This window comes from Lissotriton vulgaris, chromosome 6 (genome assembly GCF_964263255.1).
Source record: "Lissotriton vulgaris chromosome 6, aLisVul1.2, whole genome shotgun sequence".
NCBI lineage: Eukaryota > Metazoa > Chordata > Amphibia > Caudata > Salamandridae > Lissotriton > Lissotriton vulgaris.
The window spans coordinates 819,633,202-819,654,220 of record NC_141694.1 but is presented as its reverse complement, the minus strand read 5'-3'; the positions used below and the strand labels follow the sequence as shown (position 1 = coordinate 819,654,220).

Sequence of the window (21,019 nt, the reverse complement as noted above, 5' to 3'; positions counted from 1 at the left end):
TTATTAACAAACCTTTGTTTGATAATCCTAGTGACACAGCTCTTGGCACTAACATCTCAGAGGAGGATTGGGTTACTCACTTTAGTGCAATTTTCAAGAGTAACGAGCAACGGACAGAAAATGTCTTTTTAACTCCAACTGAGAATTCTCTGTGCTTTTCAGTAAACGAGGTAGAAAGGGGTATTCAAGGACTAACCAGTAATAAGGCCCCAGGCCCAGATGGCTTGCCACCGGACCTTTTTAAATTCAGTATCTCCTTCTGGACCCCCGTCCTTACCGCTGTAGTAAATGCAGCTGTGATCTCGGGGTGCCCAAGGTCGTGGGGGTTATCGACCATAGTCCCTGTATTTAAAAAGGGCGACCGCAGTAGCCCGTTATGCTACAGGCCAATATCTTTAATTAACTCTGTAGCTAAAGTGGTAGGTGGTATAATTCTGAATAGGTTAAACATATGGGCAACTGAAAACAATATCATATCCCCCATACAATATGGTTTCAGACCTGGTCATTCGACAATTACACAATGTCTGAACCTATATTTGATTTTAAGTAAATATACCCTGGCCAAGCAAGGAACTGTCTACATGGCCTTTATGGACTTATCGTCCGCTTTCGATTGCGTGGACAGAGGCAAACTATGGGTTACCCTGTTAAAGATGGGCGTAGAGAATAATTTCATAAATTTTCTGGTTGACCTGCACTCCGACACAAGAGCCAATGTCCGTTACACCCAAGACCTGAAAGTAACGGGGGAATTCAGAATAAACCGGGGAGTCCGACAGGGGTGTATCTTGGCTCCTTTCCTCTTCAACTTGTATATTAACGAACTGGAGGAGTACTTGCTAAATACAGGAGCCGATTACCCCTTTGTAGGCCGTAAGGGGGTCCCTGTGCTGCTTTACGCAGATGATGCTGTCCTTATTTCTAGGACAGCAAATGGTCTCCAGAAACTTTTAAATTCTTTCTTTGACTTCATGGAGTCCCGTGGCCTAAGTGTTAATAATTCTAAGTCCTATGTTTTGAAAACAGGCCAGGGTTCTCGAAAATCCAATTTCTTCTGTATAAACGGGGAAAAAATTCCTACCACTAATACTTTTTCATACCTTGGGGTCCTCCTTGATCATAAACTATCCTGGGACCCCGCCGTTTGTAAAAAGAAGGGTGAGGTAACACGTGTTAATGCAGCCATACTTGGCTTTGCGAAAAAAATTGGCAATAGCCCGGTGGCCGCTTTACTCAAACTATATCAGGCAAAAAGTGTTGCCGTTGCCTGTTATGGAAGCGAGCTATGGGGTTATAGCAAGATGAGGGACCTGGAGGTCACAGAAAATAACTTCTTGAAGAAAATACTGAGGCTGCCAAGGGGAACTGGAAATTTTTCGGTACATGAGGAGTTGGGTGTACCCTACTTAAGTGACAGAATAGCAGTGAACCCCGTATTGTGTTGGCTGAACTGCTGGCTCAACAACGATATACCCCTCACTCATGAAATATTAAAAGAAGCCTTAACATTGGATGGAAGGTTCAAGGTCCCGTGGCTGAAGTATGTTAATGACTGCCTGATTGCAATTGGTCGGCCTGATTTGTTTTTAACCCCAAATCTTATCACCAAATCCGATGTCATTTTTGTAAAAAATGCCATGATGACAACTAGGTATACCGCCAGGGAGGAGGTTGAGTTGCAGAAGGACAGTATCAGGAAACATGTCCTACTCAAAACCTGTCTACAAATGGAACCATATTCATCATGGCCTATGACGGGCTATGAACGTTATTTGCTATCAAGGTTCCGTTTTGACCTGTTCCATCTCCTCCTGGCGGTACCAAGTGGGGCCCATCGGGGTGAGGTGTTGCCAGCTTGCGGCTGCGACGGGAAGTCTCCGCAAGACTTGGCACACTTTTTATTCATTTGTCCTTATTACATAATACCCCGGAGGCTATACTTAAAGCCCTGCCTTAAAAAACTGAATTTTGCACAGATAAAACCTGCACTTTATTACCTTCAACTACTGAAAGCGATTGCACTTTATTTGTTTGTAACTTCCTGAAATTAGCAATTACCTTCAGGAAAAGTATGGAGGGATAACTATGCTGCTAATGCCTACAGGCATTTTTAATCTTTTACTGCACTGAAATTATTTATATATTTTTATATATATTTAAAAAAAAATGTTTATGCTGCCCGTTGCTCCTGTCTTTTACATTGCCTAAAGAGAAATTTTGTACTTGTGAAATATCCGAACTGCTTTTTTATTGTTTGTTGATGAATTGTGCTTTTATGATTGTAATGTTTACAATTGAATAAAGATATTTGAATTGAATTGAGTTTGCTATCCGTGACGATTTTAATGTATATCTAGAAGACACGGCTGATAAAGAAACAGTCGCTCTTCTAGATACTTTTGTGACTCCAGGACTATTACAGATGGCGCACAAGCCCACACATGAGACAGGACACACACACTGGATGGCATTTTCACCTCTGTTTTTTTTTTAACTCTTTATTCAAGACTGATTACAAGGTAGCACTTTTACGTATTAATACATGTATCTTCCATCAGTCACATTTTCGTCTTTTGTCCCCAACCAAGAGCTTAAGAAACAAAACACCTTAACTGTCATCATAGTGCTTACATTCCTCCACGCAACATGTGAGGCTGTCTAATAGTGTACATATTACTACGGGTAAAGTCCAACATTCTCGTGTTTGTTTGTAGTATTGACATGTCCTTCCAGCTCTACTATGAGTAGAGCCTGCATTAGTCCTTCAGCTCCACCATACATTTCAAGGAAAAAACAGCCCTTGCCCCTCCCTCCCCTCCCCAACAGTCCCGCCCAATCCCTCCCTTGTCTCCTGGTCATAGTGAAATAACTGTAGTATAGTGCCTCCTGATTCATAATGTAACCATGTAGGTCATAACATAGGTATACCCGTGTCCTGTACGCTGCCCCGGGTGTCATATTAACTTGTCCCTCCTGCTCGATTCACCGCGTAGGCACCACACCCTATCTCCTTGTGACGGTATAAGGTCTATCCCCTCCAACTCCATCAACATTACCTCCCAGTCCTGTGCTATGGGATACTTCCGCTGACCACTCCGCTCGGCCCCATTTCACAAGGTCCGTCTGCCACACGGACGTTTGGGGTGTCCTGGGGGATTTCCATCTAATTGTCAATGCCCTGACCGCTAATAAGAGGGCCAGGTCTAAGAATTTCAACTTGGCCTTCAGCTGTTTAGGCCTTTTACGAAACCCCACTAAGCAGTATAGAGCTTCCACAGGTACCGGCATCTGGGTAACGGTCCCCAATACCTGACATATCTCTGTCCAGTATGCCCGCAGGCGTGCACAGGCCCAGAGCATGTGGAGGAATCCGGCCTCATCTTCCCCGCAACGTGGGCATGTGTGTGAGGAGTCCCGGAACATCTTATGCAGTCTTTTTGGGGTTAGATACGCCCTATGCAGCACCATTATTTGTATGAATCTGAATTTAACATTTCGTGACACTCGCCTGGGATGCTCAATGATAATCTGCCAGGTCTTATCTGTCAGTGCTGCATCTGTAGCCTGAGCCCAAGTATCTCTAAGTGTGGTGAGTGGAATGGCTGCGTGTTCCCTGATCCCAGTATATAACCATCGTACCAAGTGTCCCTCTTCCCCCATATAGTATAATAAGTGGACCAACTCGTGTTGTGTGGGCTGGAGTCGCTGTGGCGCCCAAGTGTTCCGGATGTAATGAGATATTGCAGCATGCAATAAATACAATCTGGGGGGAGGGCGCCTGTGATCTGTTGAAAGGACTCATGGTCCAGTAGGGTCCCGTCCCCAAAGAATGCGCCCACCTCCTCTATTCCATTCTCTACCCAGGGGTGTAGTACCTGCCCTATGGTCCTGCCTTGCAGTGTCGGAATATCCAGTAAGGGATTGTTCGCCGCATATGGCTTTGTCGATGAGGTGTATGCCAGTGCTCTTCTCCAGCATATCAAGGCCATGTGAAGGAGCGGGTGACTGTCCGCGGAAGTCCTGCTTTTTGGCAACAGCAGGGAGTGTAACTCTCCTCGCGCCAGTCGCTCCGGTGTGAAGTCAATCTCGTAGAGATTCCTACCAGCCACCCAATAGGAAAGCCACTGGAGTTGACTGGCGTAGTAGTACCCTCAAAAGTCAGGGACACCCAAGCCTCCCGATCTGGTCCCCAATTGCAGTTTCCGGAGACTAATACGTCGTCGACCGGCGCCCCATATAAGGTTAATCAAGATGGTGTTGAGCGTATTAAATATCTGTTGGGGGACTATCAAGGGCAGGTTTACGAAATAATATGATAAACGGGGGAGCATGACCATCTTAGCAATTGCGACTCTTCCCAAAACAGACCGGGGCAAGAGATCCCACACTGTTCCTGAGGCGTGCTATAGTTCCCTTAAGGTTACCATCTAATGTATCCTCCGGTGTTCTGTATACCTGTATTCCTGTGTACTTAAACGTGGTCTGGGCCACTGGTATGCGGTACCTTCCAAAGCTTATGGAGGCAGGGTGTTGCGCTTCCCGAAAATAGAAGCCGTTCGATTTTACAGGGTTGATAGCCAAGCCGGATAACTCTTCCAATCGGCTAAATATTTCATAAAGTACCGTGTGATCTACCTATAGGTCTTTGAGATGTAATAAAATATCATCAGCGTACATAGATGTTAAATTATGTACGCCTCTGGGATGCCCATCTGATTTCCAGGAAGCTGAGATCGGCCCTGGACCAGGGTTCAATTCCCCGCCTCGGCGGGTCTTGGGCTCAAAAATTCCACGGACTCGATAATTCTCGCTCCGGTGCCTCCTCAACTCACGGGTTCACACTCTGCGACTCTGGGCAATAGTTTGCTTAATCTCCACAACGGCCCCTCGCGGCGGGATGCCTGGCTTTCACCTTGTGGATACCCTGCCGGGGTTATCTCACAGGGGAATACCAGGACGGGTTCCCTAAGCAAGCGCCGGGAAACCCTTTGTGGGTAGCTGTGCGCTATATAAGCTCAAATACATTACATTACATTACATTTCCATGAGCTCGAAGAGCTATGGCCAGGGGCTCCAGGGCAAGTACGAATAGGAGCGGGGAAAGGGGGCAGCCTTGTCTGGTGCCCCTATACACCGGGTAACTATCCGACACCTGTCTACCCGTTCGCACCCTGGCTGAGGGATCCGTGTATAATAGTCTGATCCACTGTAGTAAGGGGTCCGGAAAGCTGAACCGTTCCAGGGCAGCAAACATAAATATCCATGACAGGGAGTCGAACGCCTGTTTTAGGTCCAGAGCTACGCAGCCCGCCCGGGGGTAATCTCGTGGCGTAGTTGTCATGATTGCATGCAGCCGCCGCGTGTTCAAAGACGTACTCCCTTCCGGTAGAAACCTGCATTGGTCTCGATGCACCAGGGTAGGAAGGTGAGACTGTATGCGTAAGGTTATTATTTTGCTGAGAATCTTATACTATGTGGAGAGCATAGACAAAGGCCTGTAGTTTCCCATATCCTCCGCATCCCTACCAGGCTTGGGTATCGACGTGACCAGAGCCTGCATCGTCGACGTAGGTAAGCATCACTCCTCGGACGCGGTCCTGTATATCTTTTCCAGGACCGGTACTAGGGTATCCGTATATACCGAATAAAACTCCACCGGAAGCCTGTCTAAGCCCGGTGTCTTGTTGCAGTTGAGAGACCTGATGGCCACACGTATTTCCTGCTGCGTGATTGGCCCCTCCAGTTCCTTTCGCACATCATCAGACAACATCGGGAAGGGAAGGTCCTGTAAAAACTCAGACACTCTTTCCGGGTCCTCACGATCCAAGGGAGCATAAAGTGCTCTCAAGTGGTCGTAGAACGCTCTATTAATCTCGGATTATGAGCGGACCAGGTTACCCGCTCTATCAATTATCCGTGTTATCACCGGGGGGTCAGGTTGGTCACGTATCAGGCGGGCCAATAGGGTGCCCGATCTGTCAGCCTCGGTGTGTTGACGGCGTAGGTATTCTTTGTGATCAATGTTCCTCAGTGTTTCCAGTGCTTCTGTGTGTTCAATGTTACCTGCCTGCAACTCCCCCTTTTTCTCCGGGTCCACACTCGCCTCCCTCTCAAGTCTCTTTAAACGGTCTTCCACCTCACACAGTTTTTTTGTGGACTTCCTGTCTCGCTCCCACCAGTTGACCTATTGCCGCTCCCCTCACTACCACTTTCATGGCGTCCCACACCACTAAATTCGAGGAAGCAGTGTCCCAGTCTTTTAGAAAATACTTATTCAGAGTGTCTGTCAGTGTTGCTCGAAAGGGGCCATCCTCCAGGAGGAGAGGGTTGAGCCTCCAGGTAGGCACTGGGATCGGCACTCTACCCCAAAGGAGGCTGAGCGTAATGGGTCTGTGATCTGAGAAGGTCTTGGCCAGGTACTCTGGGTTTGCCACCGTAGACACCAGTGATCGTGAACACATAAACCGGTCAATTCTAGTATGTAGGTTGTGTATGTGGGAATAGTAGGAGTATTCCTTATGGTCAGGGTTCAATACCCGCCACGCATCTGCCAGCCCCCAGCCTTCCGCCCATATCGTGAACTCCTCAGGCAAACGGGAAGCTCCGGCTATTTGGAGGGGAGGGTGTGATCTATCCAGACCCAGGTCCAGTACCACATTTCAGTCCCCACCCAGAACCCAGGGATGCCTGTCCAATCCGCAAGCGCCAGACCCACAGCATGTAAAAACGTATCTTGATCGAAATTTGGGGCATAGATACAGCCCAGCACTATCAATTCACCATCTAAGGTGCCCTTCACTAGGACATACCTCCCTTGATCGTTCACCTTCTTCTCTATTTCTTCGAATGGCGTCCCATGTCTAATCCAGATGGTCGCCCCCCTGGAGAATGCAGAGTAAGTCGTGGAGTAAATGGTTCCTCTACACTTTTTCCGTAGCTTCTGAGCCTCCGATGCTATAAGGTGGGATTCTTGGAGGAACGCTATCTGGGCGTAGTGTCTAAGCAAGAAGGAGTGGATGTCAATTCTGTAATGCCCCCAGCCTGCGCATATTCCACGTTGTAAAACGATACGTCCCTATGACATTAGCCATGATCATGTATGAGTGAGTGTGAGTGAGAGAATCAGCATATCAGTAGCACAGTTCCCCATGCCTAGCGACCAGGAGACTACATACCCTGAACTCCCCTTCAAGAACTGAACAAACTTGGAGCAACAATACAACCTTGCTGAGCCCAACATGATAACAGAGAACAAAGAGGTCCTAGCTCCAGTGCCTACGCCAATGGGGGGGGTGGCTAAGCACTATTTCGGTCATCTGATCGGTCGCTCCCGGGTGCCACGGGCTCAACGGCATACCGCCTTGGGGGCACTATTTTAGGATCGTACAAGTAGTCTTTTTCTACAGGCCGTACCTCGGTATACATCAATTAACCCACCTGGGTCTAAATTCACCTGAGTATGGCGCTCCCTGCCCGAACAAGGGAGAGCAACTCCCACCCATCATATAAGCAGGCAGAAGTCACACTTTCCAGCCATCCATCAATTCTCTCTAGCAGGAGAGGGTAGGTGGAGCATCAAACAATATATACAATACAAAGGATATCAGTTGGTGTAGTCCAGCCAGTCTGCTCTGAGCGGGGCCATCCGCACCCTCAGTTGTCCAGCATGTCATCCGCTGCTCTGGGCGTAACAGTAGGGAACAGGACCACACTGTGATCCGAGTCGGAGTGGACTGTGCTGTCATCCGAGTCCGTTGCGATCTTTCCGGAGTCCTCTCGGAATGTGCCCACCATCGCCAATGCTCCTAGCTGATCTTCCTTATGTTGCTCCCGCGACGGGCTGCATCGTCCCGTTCTTTCCTCCGGCCTCGGCTATCCTCCCTCTTCATGTTCCGAGCCTCCTCGCTATCCACCGGCCGTAGATTCTAGAGTGACGTCTTGGCTCCCATCTATTACCTCTAGCCATTCTTCCACGTCCACAGGGCTCTCAAAAAAGTGTGTTTTTCTGCCATGGACAATCTTCAGTCGGGCAGGGAAGAGCAGCGCGTATTTCAGCTTGGCCTTTTGTAGCCTTTTCTTCACTGCCACATAGGAGGAGCGCTATTTTTGGACCACGTTGGTGTAATCCGGGTATAAGGATATTCTGTGGTTCTCATATTGGATGGGGGAGTTCTCTCTAGCCTTCTGTAATAAGCTGCCCCTGTCTCGGTAGTTAAGTATCCTGACTATCAGGGGGCGAGGTGGGCGGCCCGGTCTGGGCCTCCCGGTCAAGATCCGATGTGCACGCTCGACACAAAAGTACGGGGATAACCCCTCCTTGGCAACGTGATCCCTGAACCACTGCTCCATGAAGTCCGCGGCATGGTCTCCCTCGCATCGCTCCGGAAGGCCTTTGACGCGTATGTTGTTGCAGCAATTACGGCCTTCAGCGTCCTCCACACAATCTATGAGGGAGGAGACCTGCTGCTGCAATTGTTGGATAGAGACGGAGTGGTCGGACACCGTCGGTGTAAGGTCAGCAATAGCGAGTCCCTGGTCTTTAACCTTGTCTGCCAGTTTGCCATGGTCCGCTTTCAGCAGTGATAAATTTGCAGTGAGGGCCCCCATCTGCTGTTCCATTGCCGACCTAGATTCCCTTATTTCCTGCAGTATTAAGTCCAGTTTGTCTGTTGTTGTCCCCCAGAGCAGTCCGGTGCAGAGGTGCCAGGCGGAATCCGTCCTTCTCCAGCATTCCCTGCCGTGTGTGTGGTCGCAGGATCTCCCAGCCCCTCCGACCCCTTCACCCCCTTACGCACCATGGTGGACTTCTATTTGGCAAGTCAGTTCGCAGCAGGGTGGGTGGATGTCCAGCCCGGGTGGGGGATCCCAGTTTCGCCTGTAGGGCACCTTTACTATCACCGTCGCGTGGCCAACGCCGTTGGAGCTGCTCACAATGCCGGGCCAGCCGGGGCCAGGAGGGGGCACCGCAGTCCGGCCCAACTGGGGGGGAAATGTACCAGGACCCCGACCCGCTCTGCAGTGTCTCTGCTGTGTGCGGGCTCAATCCGTCCTTTCTCCTCCACGTTCATCCCCGCCGGGCAGCCCCGTGAGGTTCCAGCCTCTTGGTGCGTGTGCTGTCGGGGCTGCGGAGTATGTGCCTCAGGATCCCACTTCTACAATCTGGCAAGCGCTCCCCTCACTCGCCTTCACCGTCAGTGGGTCACCGTGCTGCCAGGCTCGTGGTAGTCTCCCTCACTCTGTTGGCATGGGGCCCTCCCCCCCAAACCAAAGGCAAAGCCGTCCAAGACACTTCGGCTTAGTCTCTATGGCTGGGTCCACAGGCCCCCGCATAGGTGGGAGGGGGGGAAGGGAGAAATGGCGCCGATTTACCCCCCGCCGCCCCCCCCCCCCCGGTCCCCGCTGGGAAGAGGATCTGTTTCCAGCTGCGTGCTGTGTATGTCGTGTTTTCTCGGGGGGGGGTGATGTGGGGGGGCCTGTTCCGCCGACGGCCCTGCACCCAGTCCTCCTTGCCGCCGCCTACCTCCATGTAGTCATTGAGGAGCGTCCAGGTCCTTCACCGTCCCTGGGGTCTCGCAGTCTGGGACAGGCTCAGTGCACACGTCGGGGCCCCAGGCTGGGTCCCGGCCCCTCCAGCAACCGATGGACGTCCTCTGGTGGGCCTCCGGTACGGGGAAATACTCCCCGCCTTCCAGGGGACCGCTGTACGGGCACTTCCGGTTTTGTGTATCCCGGCCGCCCTGGGCCCAGAGTCCACTCCAGCTCCCGGCTTCTGTCCTGCCGACGCTGTTGCAGGCCTGGGCTTCCTCCACGGCCGATTTCGGGATCGCGGTCACCTCTCTCGCGGACCGCAGGATCCCCACAGGTTGCAGACTCGGCCTCCTGTCTTTCCTCACAATCGGGGCTCGTGCAGGGTCCCTGAGGCAGGATCAGGCCCCCAAGCAGACCCGGAGCTCTAGTGGCAGCCGACCGCCATTGTGGCTTGCTAGCCTCGCCCCCCCGGCATTTTCACCTCTGTATCGAACCTGACAGTGAAAGATATCTGTCCTCTCACCTGGACAGATCATTCTATAATTTTATTTGATTATACCGTCCCAAAAGCACCAGGGGTAGTCGCTGTTAGAGCACACCAAACTGCTTACAAAGCCTGGAACAAAATTCATGAGGCCATGCTACAGATCAAGCTGGATATGTCTCGGCCTACATTAATTGCAAATATAGATCTGGCAGCCATGGAATATACAGACTGGCTAAATGAAGCTTTAAAGGTTATGTTACCTATCTGTAAAATTTCAGGTGATTGCAAACTACCCTCCGCTCCCAGATTTACAGGGGCCCTGCAACAGGAAATACAAAAATGCAGCAGATTAGAAAGGCGCCGAAGAGCACAATATGATAAACTAGAAAAAAGCCATTATAAGTCTGCATTGGTTAAATATAAAACCATGCTGATCACTGAAAAAGGGCCCTTTTTAGGTCTCGGCCTAGAGACGCGCGAAGCGCGTTCTCGGCAGAGAACTATTGTAATCGTTTCAGCCGGCAAACGAGACGAGAGCTGGGCACGCGCCCAGCATTCTGAATGGGAGAGGAGCGACAAGAGCTGGCCACGCGCGGATTTGGTCGCGCGCACGCTCACAGCGCCAGCGTCTCCGCCGCACGCCGATGACTGCTTTCTTCCTGGCCGGCTTCACTGAAGGCAGCATACTTGTTTATACATGTCCCTGCATGTTTTCTTTGCCCATGTCCCTCGGCGTTGCTGTGCCGGACCATGTTTTTGATGTTCTTGGAGCCTGTGTCTATTTACCTGCTGTGCCGGACCATGTTTTTTGATGTTCTTAGAGCCTGTGTCTATTTACCGTTCCTATGCGTTTACATTTTCCATGCCTGGGTTAATTTGTGTCCTTTCCCGTGTTTCTGAGTGAGTGTGTGATATGTGCGTGTGTGCGTTGGACCCTTCGTCTTTGCTGTGCTTGAGTTTAACTGTGCTTTGTGTGCTTGAGTCCATTTGTGTTTGCTTTTTCTGGGTAATGGTGTTTGCTCGCAGGCCGGTTTTCTTGTGTGTTTGCAGTGCCTGTCTTTAGAGACCCATTTCTGTTTGTTGTGTCGTGATCATGTGTGTGTTTCCTGTTCCCCAATCCTTATGCGTTTATCGTTTCTGAGTTGTTGGGGTCGACCAGTAGACCATACAACTTATATCTGATTAACCAAGCATAGATGTACCCATTAACATATGTTGAGAACGGCGTGTTCAGGCACAAGGTAAACGTCACAAAGTATAGAGAAATGAAGGGGGAAGCCTGGAAAGTTGTTTTTGTAACTTTATTTACTGCCTCAGTAAAGCATTTTGAATTAAAATCAAGGCAAAAGGACCAATGAAAGGTAAATAATTAAATGGTTTCACAAATTCCGACTGGATTGGCACCTGTTTTGGCGAGTGTTCTAATATATTTTAGTCCAAGTCAGAAAATGTGCTGGCCAATTCGACCGTGGCTGTGTTTTTGTGTGAATCGCGCTGCCCGCCTCTTGTTTTGCCTGGGAAGGCCTGGCGCCGACAGATCTGCAATGAATCCGTCTTTATTCTATTTTCTCGCATGAAGTTTTACCATGAAACATTCGAGTGCTCCCAGTGGAATCCTGGGCCTGTTTCCGGATTGACCTGTTTATTAGTTTGCATTAATCTGGAAACGAAACAGGTCATGCCACAATTAATATAATTTTCATTGTAAAACTGCAAGTGGAGACTTCTTATTAAAAGCACATTAACGTTGTGAACTTGGTATTCAGTGGGCAGATGAAGTTCGGGGGTAGTTAAAATTTCAGGGCTCATTTACATTTTACTGCAGTGAAAATAGCTTGCCCACTAAAACACAAAACTGCTGTTGAGCAAGGAATTGAACATGTAAACATATGGACTTTGTATACAGATGAAAGAAAATCTCACCAGCATGCAACAGGGTTCAGTTAAGAGTCGCAGGATGTTATTTTTGTTTTTTGTTTTGTTATTAACCAGGACCTTTTGATGTTACTAAAATTATATATTCCGTGTACTTCCTTATAGGGTCTATCAGCCATCCCTCATCATCCACTGATTTGCTGTTGCGTCTTTGACGTTTTCTTTTGTCTATTACAGTATAAATCAATAGGTCAACCTTTGGCTAACTTCACTATAGGCAGGGGCACTGGAATTGTGGTTCTTTGGCTGCAGATTTTTCACATAGTTAAGGATTCGCCACAGTTCCTTCATAATCTATTATCTGGTGCATTTTCTGCATATTTTAACAAAAAATAAATTGGTTTCTAGCGCAAATGGATCAAAAGTTACTTAAAATGTGTTGTTATGTGTTTACCCGCATTGGAAGATCCTTCTCAAAGGTTTACTGGCCATCTTTCAGTTGCTTTTTAATGTATTTTGGTTGTTAAACTGGTACTAATGATGTGTAATGTTTGCCCAGACAGTATTGACATATGTAAAAATGTCACTATAATAAACTAATACAATAATAAAATGTAGGCGTTGCGGGTTGAGTGGTGCTGTACGCGGTGGAGATTGAGTGGTGCTGTAGGTGTTGCGGGTTAAGCGGTGCTGTACGCGGTGGGGATTGAGTGGTGCTGTATTCGGTGGGGGACTGAGTGGTGATGTAGGCGTTGCGAGTTGAGGTGGTGCTGTACGAGTTGGGGATTGAATGGTGCTGTATGTGGTGGGGATTGAGTGGTGCTGTAGGAGTTGTGGATTGAGTGGTGCTGTAGGAGTTGTGGGTTGAGTGGTGCTGTAGGTGTTGCGGGTTGAGTGGAGGCTGTAGGCGTTGCGGGTTGAGTGGAGGCTGTAGGCGTTGCGGGTTGAGTGGAGGCTGTAGGCGTTGCGGGTTGAGTGGAGGCTGTAGGCGTTGCAGGTTGAGTGGAGGCTGTAGGCGTTGCGGGTTGAGTGGTGCTGTAGGCGTTGCGGGTTGAGTGGTGATGTAGGCGTTGCCGGTTGAGTGGTGCTGTACGCGGTGGGGATTGAATGGTGCTGTATGTGGTGGGGATTGAGTGGTGCTGTAGGAGTTGTGGATTGAGTGGTGCTGTAGGAGTTGTGGGTTGAGTGGTGCTGTAGGTGTTGCGGGTTGAGTGGAGGCTGTAGGCGTTGCGGGTTGAGTGGAGGCTGTAGGCGTTGCGGGTTGAGTGGAGGCTGTAGGCGTTGCGGGTTGAGTGGAGGCTGTAGGCGTTGCAGGTTGAGTGGAGGCTGTAGGCGTTGCAGGTTGAGTGGAGGCTGTAGGCGTTGCGGGTTGAGTGGTGCTGTAGGTGTTGCGGGTTGAGTGGTGATGTAGGCGTTGCCGGTTGAGTGGTGCTGTACGTGGTGGGGATTGAGTGGTGCTGTACGCGGTAGGGATTGAGTGGTGATGTAGGCGTTGCGGGTTGAGTGGTGATGTAGGCGTTGCGGGTTGAGTGGTGATGTAGGCGTTGCGGGTTGAGTGGTGATGTAGGCATTGCGGGTTTAGTGATGCTGTACGCGGTGGGGATTGAGTGGTGCTGTAGGCGTTGCGGGTTGAGTGGTGCTGTAGGCGTTGCGGGTTGAGTGGTGCTGTAGGCGTTGCGGGTTGAGTGGTGCTGTAGGCGTTGCGGGTTGAGTGGTGCTGTAGGCGTTGCGGGTTGAGTGGTGCTGTAGGCGTTGCGGGTTGAGTGTTGATGTAGGCGTTGCGGGTTGAGTGGTGCTGTACGCAGTGGGGATTGAGTGGTGCTATATTCGGTGGGTGACTGAGTGGTGCTATAGGCGTTGCAGGTTGAGTGATGCTGTAGGCGTTGCGGGTTGAGTGATGATGTAGGCATTGCGGGTTGAGTGGTGCTGTACGCGGTCGGGATTGAGTGGTGATGTAGGCGTTGCGAGTTGAGTGGTGCTGTAGGCGTTGCGGGTTGAGTAGTGCTGTAGGTGTTGTGTGTTGAGTGGTGCTGTACGCAGGGGTGATTGAGTGGTGCTTAAGCATGGGCGAATTTTGCGAATCTCGCGTTCGCGAATTTTGCGGATTTGCGAACTCGCAATCCGCAAAATCCGCGAATTCTCGCGAATTTGCGGATTTTTTTTTTTTGTGTTTGCGCGGGTTTCTGCCAGTTCGCGAGGGTTTTTTACAATGTCGCAAATTGCGAACTTACCTGTCGGGTCGCAAGTTTCGCGAACTTGTTGTTTCTACGTGTCCAGCCTGCTTGGGACACTCTTCTTCATCACTGCCACTCTCTGTCACCACTGCCACTCTCTGACTACTCATGCCACCCTCTGGCCCACCCATGCCACCCTCTGTTTCATCACAGCACCCTCTGGTTGTCCAGTCAGTGTACATTATTGTGGCAACGCAAGCACACCTTTCCTGCCTCAAGTGACCTGAATTAATTTGGGGCTGATTAATGTGTCACAGAATATTTTTTTAGCTGGCACCTGCTTCCTTAGTGCTTCCTGATTAGTGATCTTTTGCACTTGCTAAGTGCTTTCATTGTTGCAAAATTAGTTACAACACCTGCCCTGCCCCAACTGACAATAATGCATTAGGGGCTGATTAATGGATTTGAACTTCCAGCCTGGCTCCTGCTTGTCTCCCTTAGCTGTAATTCAGGACCTTTGTGGCATATGTGTAACTATTCTGAGGTTCAGAGCAGGGTCACATAATAGTTTCAACTGGCAACTGAACTCTGGAGGGGCCCCTCAGGAAGCACTACAGGAAATGGCTACTAATGATGAGCCTGAACTTTTGAACCTGGTAAGTAGTTACTTTCAGTTTTGCTAAGATCGTATTTCTGCAATTTTGCACTTATTCGCGGGGCGCGAACTCACGCGAACAGTGCGAACAGTGCGAGCAAAATCCGCTGCTCGCGGATTTGCGGATTTTGCGGGAGATTCGCGAATCTCGCGGATTGCGAATTTACCGAAAATCCGCAAAATCCGCGAGCGAAACGGATTTTCCGCCCATGGTTAGTGGTGCTGTAGGTGTTGCGGGTTGAGTGGTGCTGTACGCGGGTTGAGTGGTGCTGTACGCGGTGGGGATTGAGTGGTGATGTAGACATTGCGGGTTGAGTGGTGATGTAGGCATTGCGGGTTGAGTGGTGATGTAGGCATTGCGGGTTGAGTGGTGATGTAGGCATTGCTGGTTGAGTGGTGATGTAGGCATTGCGGGTTGAGTGGTGATGTAGGCGTTGCGGGTTGAGCGGTGCTGTTCGCAGTGGGGGTTGAGCGGTGCTGTAGGCGTTGGAAGTTGAGCGGTGCTGTACGCGGTGGGGATTGAGTGCTGATGCAGGCGTTGGGTGTTAAGTGGTGCTGTAGGCGGTGCACGTTTTCAGGAGGCACACTCCTCCAGCCATCAGTGCACACTTTCACCAGGCACACACCACTATCCGTCACTGCACGCTTTCACCAGACATACACACCAGCAGTTGTCAGTGCACGCTTTCACCAGGCACAAACACCACCAGCCGTCAATGCACGCTTTCACCGGGCACAAACACCACCAGACGTCAGTGCACGCTTCCACCAGGCACACACCACCAGACGTCAGTGCACGCTTTCACCAGACACACACACACACCACCAGACGTCAGTGCACGCTTTCACCAGGCACACACACCACCAGCCGTCAGTGCACGCTTTCACCAGGCACACAAACACCAGCCGGCAGTGCCCACTTCCACCAGGCACACACACCACCAGCCATCAGTGCACAATTTCTACAGGCACACACACATCAGTGCACACATCATTTGTCAAAGCATCCACAATTAACTATTGTAGCAATCGCAGTATGGCGCACTTTACTTTTAAACATATTCATCTAAAGCGCAGCATGCCACCATTGCTACAAAAATAAATACACATTTTTTTGGCCTACGACTTATAGACTTTCGTTGCAGTTGGTGTTGCAATATTTAGCAATGCCAGTAGCTCAAACTTAATTAACCCGAGACCTATTGCATTGTAAATGCTTGTTTACCAGGTAGATTGAGAGAGCTAAGAATTCGACTAAGGAATTGATTGGGGTAGTAGAGAAGCTCATCTCCCTGCCTAATAAAAAGGCAACAGAAAGCAATCAACACTTCTGTGATGATATTGCTAGCACCTTTAGGAATAAAGTCAATGATAAATGTAAATCTTTTGAGGCCACCCTCACTCACGAGCAAGCCGAGGAAATCCCTAACATGGATCCTGGAAAAAATATTCTTCAGGGCTTCTCCCAGCTATCGAGTGAGTCATTGGAAAAACTTATTAAGGAAATTAAATCTGGGACCCCTGTCACCCCACAGTACTGGGAGATATAGCTAGGGAGATATAGCTAAGGAGGTGAGTCCTATTGTCACGGAAATTTTTAATACCATGTTCACCTCTGGAATTTTCCCTGCTTTATTTAAGGATGCTTCGATCCTTCCATTGATAAAAAAACGAACCTGGACGCGTCAAACCCAAGTAATTACCGTCCTATCACCAGGCTGCCCTTTCCAGCTAGGATAGTGGAGAAAATCAATAAACAGCTACATTTGTCGAAGAAAATCATTTACTTGATTCCTCCCAATTCTGCTTTCTTCTCGAACATAATACTGAGACTGCCTTGATCAAGGCCACAGAGGAGATTAGGACAGTGATGGCTAGAGGTGGTGCCGCTGACATGATCCTCCTAGATCTGTCAGCAGCTTTTGATACTGTTGACCATAATTTCCTGCAAATGCGTTTGTAAAAATTAGGGGTTAAGGGTTTGGCATTGTCCCTGCCATCGTCTTTTCTGACAGAAAGAAGACAAACAGTGACAGTGGATCATTTTAAATCGACCCCTTATGTTCTACCTTGTGGGGTTCCACAGGGTTCGTCCCTTAGCCCATCCCTTTTTAACATCTATATGTCTGAACTGGTCCCCTAGATCCAGCATTTTGGCTTCAGTGTAACATCGTATGCCGACGACACACAGATTGCGGTAGCTGCGTATAAAGATCAAGCCTCCCCTGCATTGCAATTTCAAAATTGTATGTTGGAAATTAATAGTTGGATGGGCAAGCATTGTCTTAAACTTAATTCAAAGAAAACCGAAATTGTGATCTTTGGTAATTTTGGGGGGAGTCGGGGAGTGTTTGTTACGGTACGGCCAAACTATGGAATACGCTTTCAATGCATATCAGATCTGCGAGTTCACTAGCCTCATTTAGAAAGGGTCTTCAAACATGGCTATTCCAAAACTAGGATCCTGATCTTTTGGTCTTTCTTTAGTTTTTAGCGCCAAGACAACTCCAGATATTCGTGCGCTCAATAAGTCACATTAACATAACATAACATAACAAGCCTGACAATTTGATAAAGGCTTTTTTTTATTACTGCTGGTAACCTTGCTGATACATTGAAGGGATCACTCCTGATAGTCTTGAACCTCGTTAGCACTAACATAATCTTGTCGGATGTGGTCACTATTACAACACTAATAATAAAAGTAGTTCAGGAAGATTTTTATCAAACATAAGTAGTTTTTATCACAGAAAAGATTGGAGAGCCCCAGCCAATTTAATATGGTTGACAAAACTGTTGCTAGGTAGAACTTCAGAAGGTCTCAGTTTTAAAACAAGAGTCTGAGGTTCTGTCATGGGCTGTAGAAAAGATAATTATTTTCACAACTTGTAATGATGTCCTGCCTTTTATTAGGGATCACCTAACTCGTGTTGTAGTCATCACAGGAAAATTGTATTATTTTGTGAGTGCGACCAAAAAAAGAGCTACTCTCCTTCTACACACAATCTCATTGTAGAAATGTCTTCCTATGAGCTATGTACAGACCAGAGCCGTGCCATTGGAAAGATCAGTGTGTGGACTTCTGTTGATATTTAATACCAATAACCAACCCTCCAGCCATTTTTTCCATGCCTTTCCATTCTGCTGATGTTTTTCTATTTTTATTATCCGATCCAGGGACTATTGTTAAAAAAAAAAAATGTTAACAGTTTTTTTATTTTGTTCATAACTTTTGTCAAGACACAGTTGAGTGCATAATAACTTAATTAAGGCTATTGAATTCCCATTTCTTTCAGTAGTGCTTCACATTCTATTTTTTCAATGCAGCATTGGTTTTCGAGAACAATCATTGTTTTTGTGACATTGGATTACACCCAAGATGTTTTTCATCACAATACGGAACTCCCACCAGCCTTTCACAGTTCCAATCCCCAACACAAGTGCCCAAGTTCTTGCTTCTCTACCTGTAGCTCATCTCAGCTCGCATGCTGCTGAATTTTGAAAAGGAACGTGAAGAGGGTTTGTGGTGTGCTCTGCAGGGCCCACAGACATTTATTACGCACACATGTATCACACACAAGCACAGAACTGGTTGTACCCAGCTTTAGTTTCAACCGCTACCAGGGACTAGTTTCAAGTGGTAGGACTTGGTCTTACTGATGCTACTCATTAGTAATCGGTGAAACGGACTAGATGTACAGGGGCAACTTTATAGGTTTACTCTAAAGTGCTAATATTTTATGTACAGGTCTGTGATCAGAGGATTGTGTTGAACACGGTCAAGGATATTCGAATACTTGTCATAGGAGACAACTGAGCACACAACCATGCTATAATGTACACTCGCTTACACCAGTCGACATTGTTTTCTTTTTACTTGTTAATTTAAGGTAATCTGTATCATCCTTCAGTTCCAGTTCTTTCCCGATAGAGAGCTTGCACAATTTGTAGCCGTAGTCTGTTTTCAGTCTAATGATTGAAGCCTTCAGGCTTTTGACTGTCTAGGGGAAGCCATGATATTCTGTGTTATTAGTTTCTCCTCTTTATACTCTCAGCACCTTCTTTCCTTCTGCCCCTCTTTTTTCATTTTCCACATGCCATTCTATTTATCTCTGTCTCCATCTTTCTCTTTCCCTCATGTAAGTGAATTTATTGCACTTCTATTTTTATGTTTCATACAGGAAAATGTCATTTAAATTCTCGATAGAACCAATTAGTGTTGTTGTTTTTCAGGGGCGCACTAATGAGGTCCCTGTTCATGGAAGGAATCAATCACATGGACATCAAGAAGATGGCAGACAACCACCATTCAGCAATCCCAGACAGCAGGTCAGAGCCTCATCTGAAGCAGCAGAAGCCTCTGAGCGACACAAATGGCAGCTTGAACTGGTTGGTATTCTAATAGTAGTCATGAAAAAAATGATACGGCAAGTTGAGGAAAGCTTATTTCATCCTGGTTGCGACTAGTGATATTTAATGCATGTGTGTGTAGCTCTGCTTCTAGTTGATATTCGCTCCTAGAATGCCTTTCATTCAATGAACTCTTATTCCCTGGTGCCAGGTGGGATTTTGAATACTTTGTGGCAGTATCCCTTTACTGGCCCCAGTTGGTGATATGAAATGTCTGTGAACCTGTTGTTAAATCCTGTATATATGGAGCCATTGAAGCTGGTGACCTCTCTTCCACCCTGATTTTCAGTGTCCGGTGCTTAATTTGAGCAGGTGGTTTCTGGTGCTCAGCATCGGCACTTAATCATCAACCCCGGCTCTTTTCATCAGCACCAGTTTAGGCCAAATTCACGTTCATTTATGTTAGGCACAGGGAGATTACATGATTTGCAGAGACTTGCTGACGCCGTGACTTGAACCTGGTTCCCCAGCTCCCAAGTCAGCAGCTTTGGTCATTACGCCACATCCTCTCCCCACTTTCATGGTCAGCAGTTGGTTCTGTTTTAGGGTCACTAACAGGAGTAATGGGCGGGCGCAGGCTGCCTCCTGACGTGAGCCCCGGCAATTATTGTTTTTTTACAAATTAGCCACGGTCATTGTCTAAAGAAGGCTAAGGACACTGAGGGAATAGCTACTGAAAAATACCTGAAGCAAAATGCCATCTTCAACGCCATCTGACAGAATCATACCAAAGTTAATTAACCTGTTCATCCAATGGTTATTTGCTCCCAAAGATTCCCTCTATGAACCACTCCCAAAGTACCACTGAAAAGTAAGTGAATTTTGGGAATCCCAATATCAAGAAGCTTAGAGAACAGACGTTCACATTAGAATTGCACTCTGCTATGCTCATCGCGACGAAGATGCTGCACAAAGCAGTGTAGGAAGGCCCCTGGTGCCTGTCACATTGACTGGATAGGCACATCCTGAAATAGTAAAGGCATGGTGGCTGCTCTTATTTCTGTTGATTTGAGCATGTATGTGTTCCAGTATATCTTTCCTAGCCAATTCATAACACTGGCTTATATATTTTCACTCCAAATAGAAACGGTCTGGTATTGCACAGTGCTGGTGATGCAGGGGAATCAAAAGAAACTGAGATAATCATCCACTATGAAATCAGATGGCCTCATGATGTGCAATGGCACAGTGCCCCGTTAGGATCAAACCTGTGTAGTTGCTGCTCATTAGATGGGTGAGGAGCTGGACAAAATGGTTGCAAAGTTCAATCATGCATGACAACCTTGGGCAAAATGGACGACTGTTCTTGCCATGTCATGCTACCTTAGACAGTGAAGGAGGGCAAGATAAATAAAATGCTAATAAAATGAAAGCTAGTGATGTATATAGAAAAATGACCATTATAAACAGGATAAAGAAATAATATAATAAATTGGGTGTCATAAAATTGACTGAATGTTTTGATTTTTTAAAGTTTGTGCACATCGATTTGGAGGCTAAAAGCCAGCAACAAGATTTACATAAACTAAACAGTGCCACACTGATAGGTGCCTATGATTTTACGTACCCATCTTAAATAGTCTTTACCACATTCTTGGACAGCCATTTCTTGTACCTTTTATTACCACGTCATAATCACCATGTATTTCTTTTGTGAGCCACCGCAGCAATAAGATGTTCAACTGAAGTTCACAAAACTGTATAGTCTGTACCTGAATCTGCTTTAGGTGAAAGTCTAAACCAGGTTTTGAACCTCGATCATTTAGTTTTGCATCCTTAAAAAAGAACATGGAGCAACCTATATTGAACCTAAGGTATCAATAGGGGGTTTACCCAGAAAGTCACTGGGACCTGGGTCATAGTAGTACTGAGAGAGAAGGGGTCCCA

The 21,019-nt window shown here is 47.7% G+C and overlaps 1 protein-coding gene across 1 annotated transcript in view; it reads left to right on the top strand.

Annotated features, from left to right (window-relative positions):
* The window catches only part of SDCCAG8 (SHH signaling and ciliogenesis regulator SDCCAG8), a 1,376,087-nt gene that overhangs the window by 161,971 nt on the left and 1,193,097 nt on the right, over nt 1–21,019 (top strand). Inside the window, exon 6 of the mRNA XM_086925289.1 lies at nt 18,956–19,111. Within this exon, the coding sequence (XP_086781415.1) occupies nt 18,956–19,111 (156 nt within the window). The remainder of the gene's footprint in view (nt 1–18,955; nt 19,112–21,019) is intronic.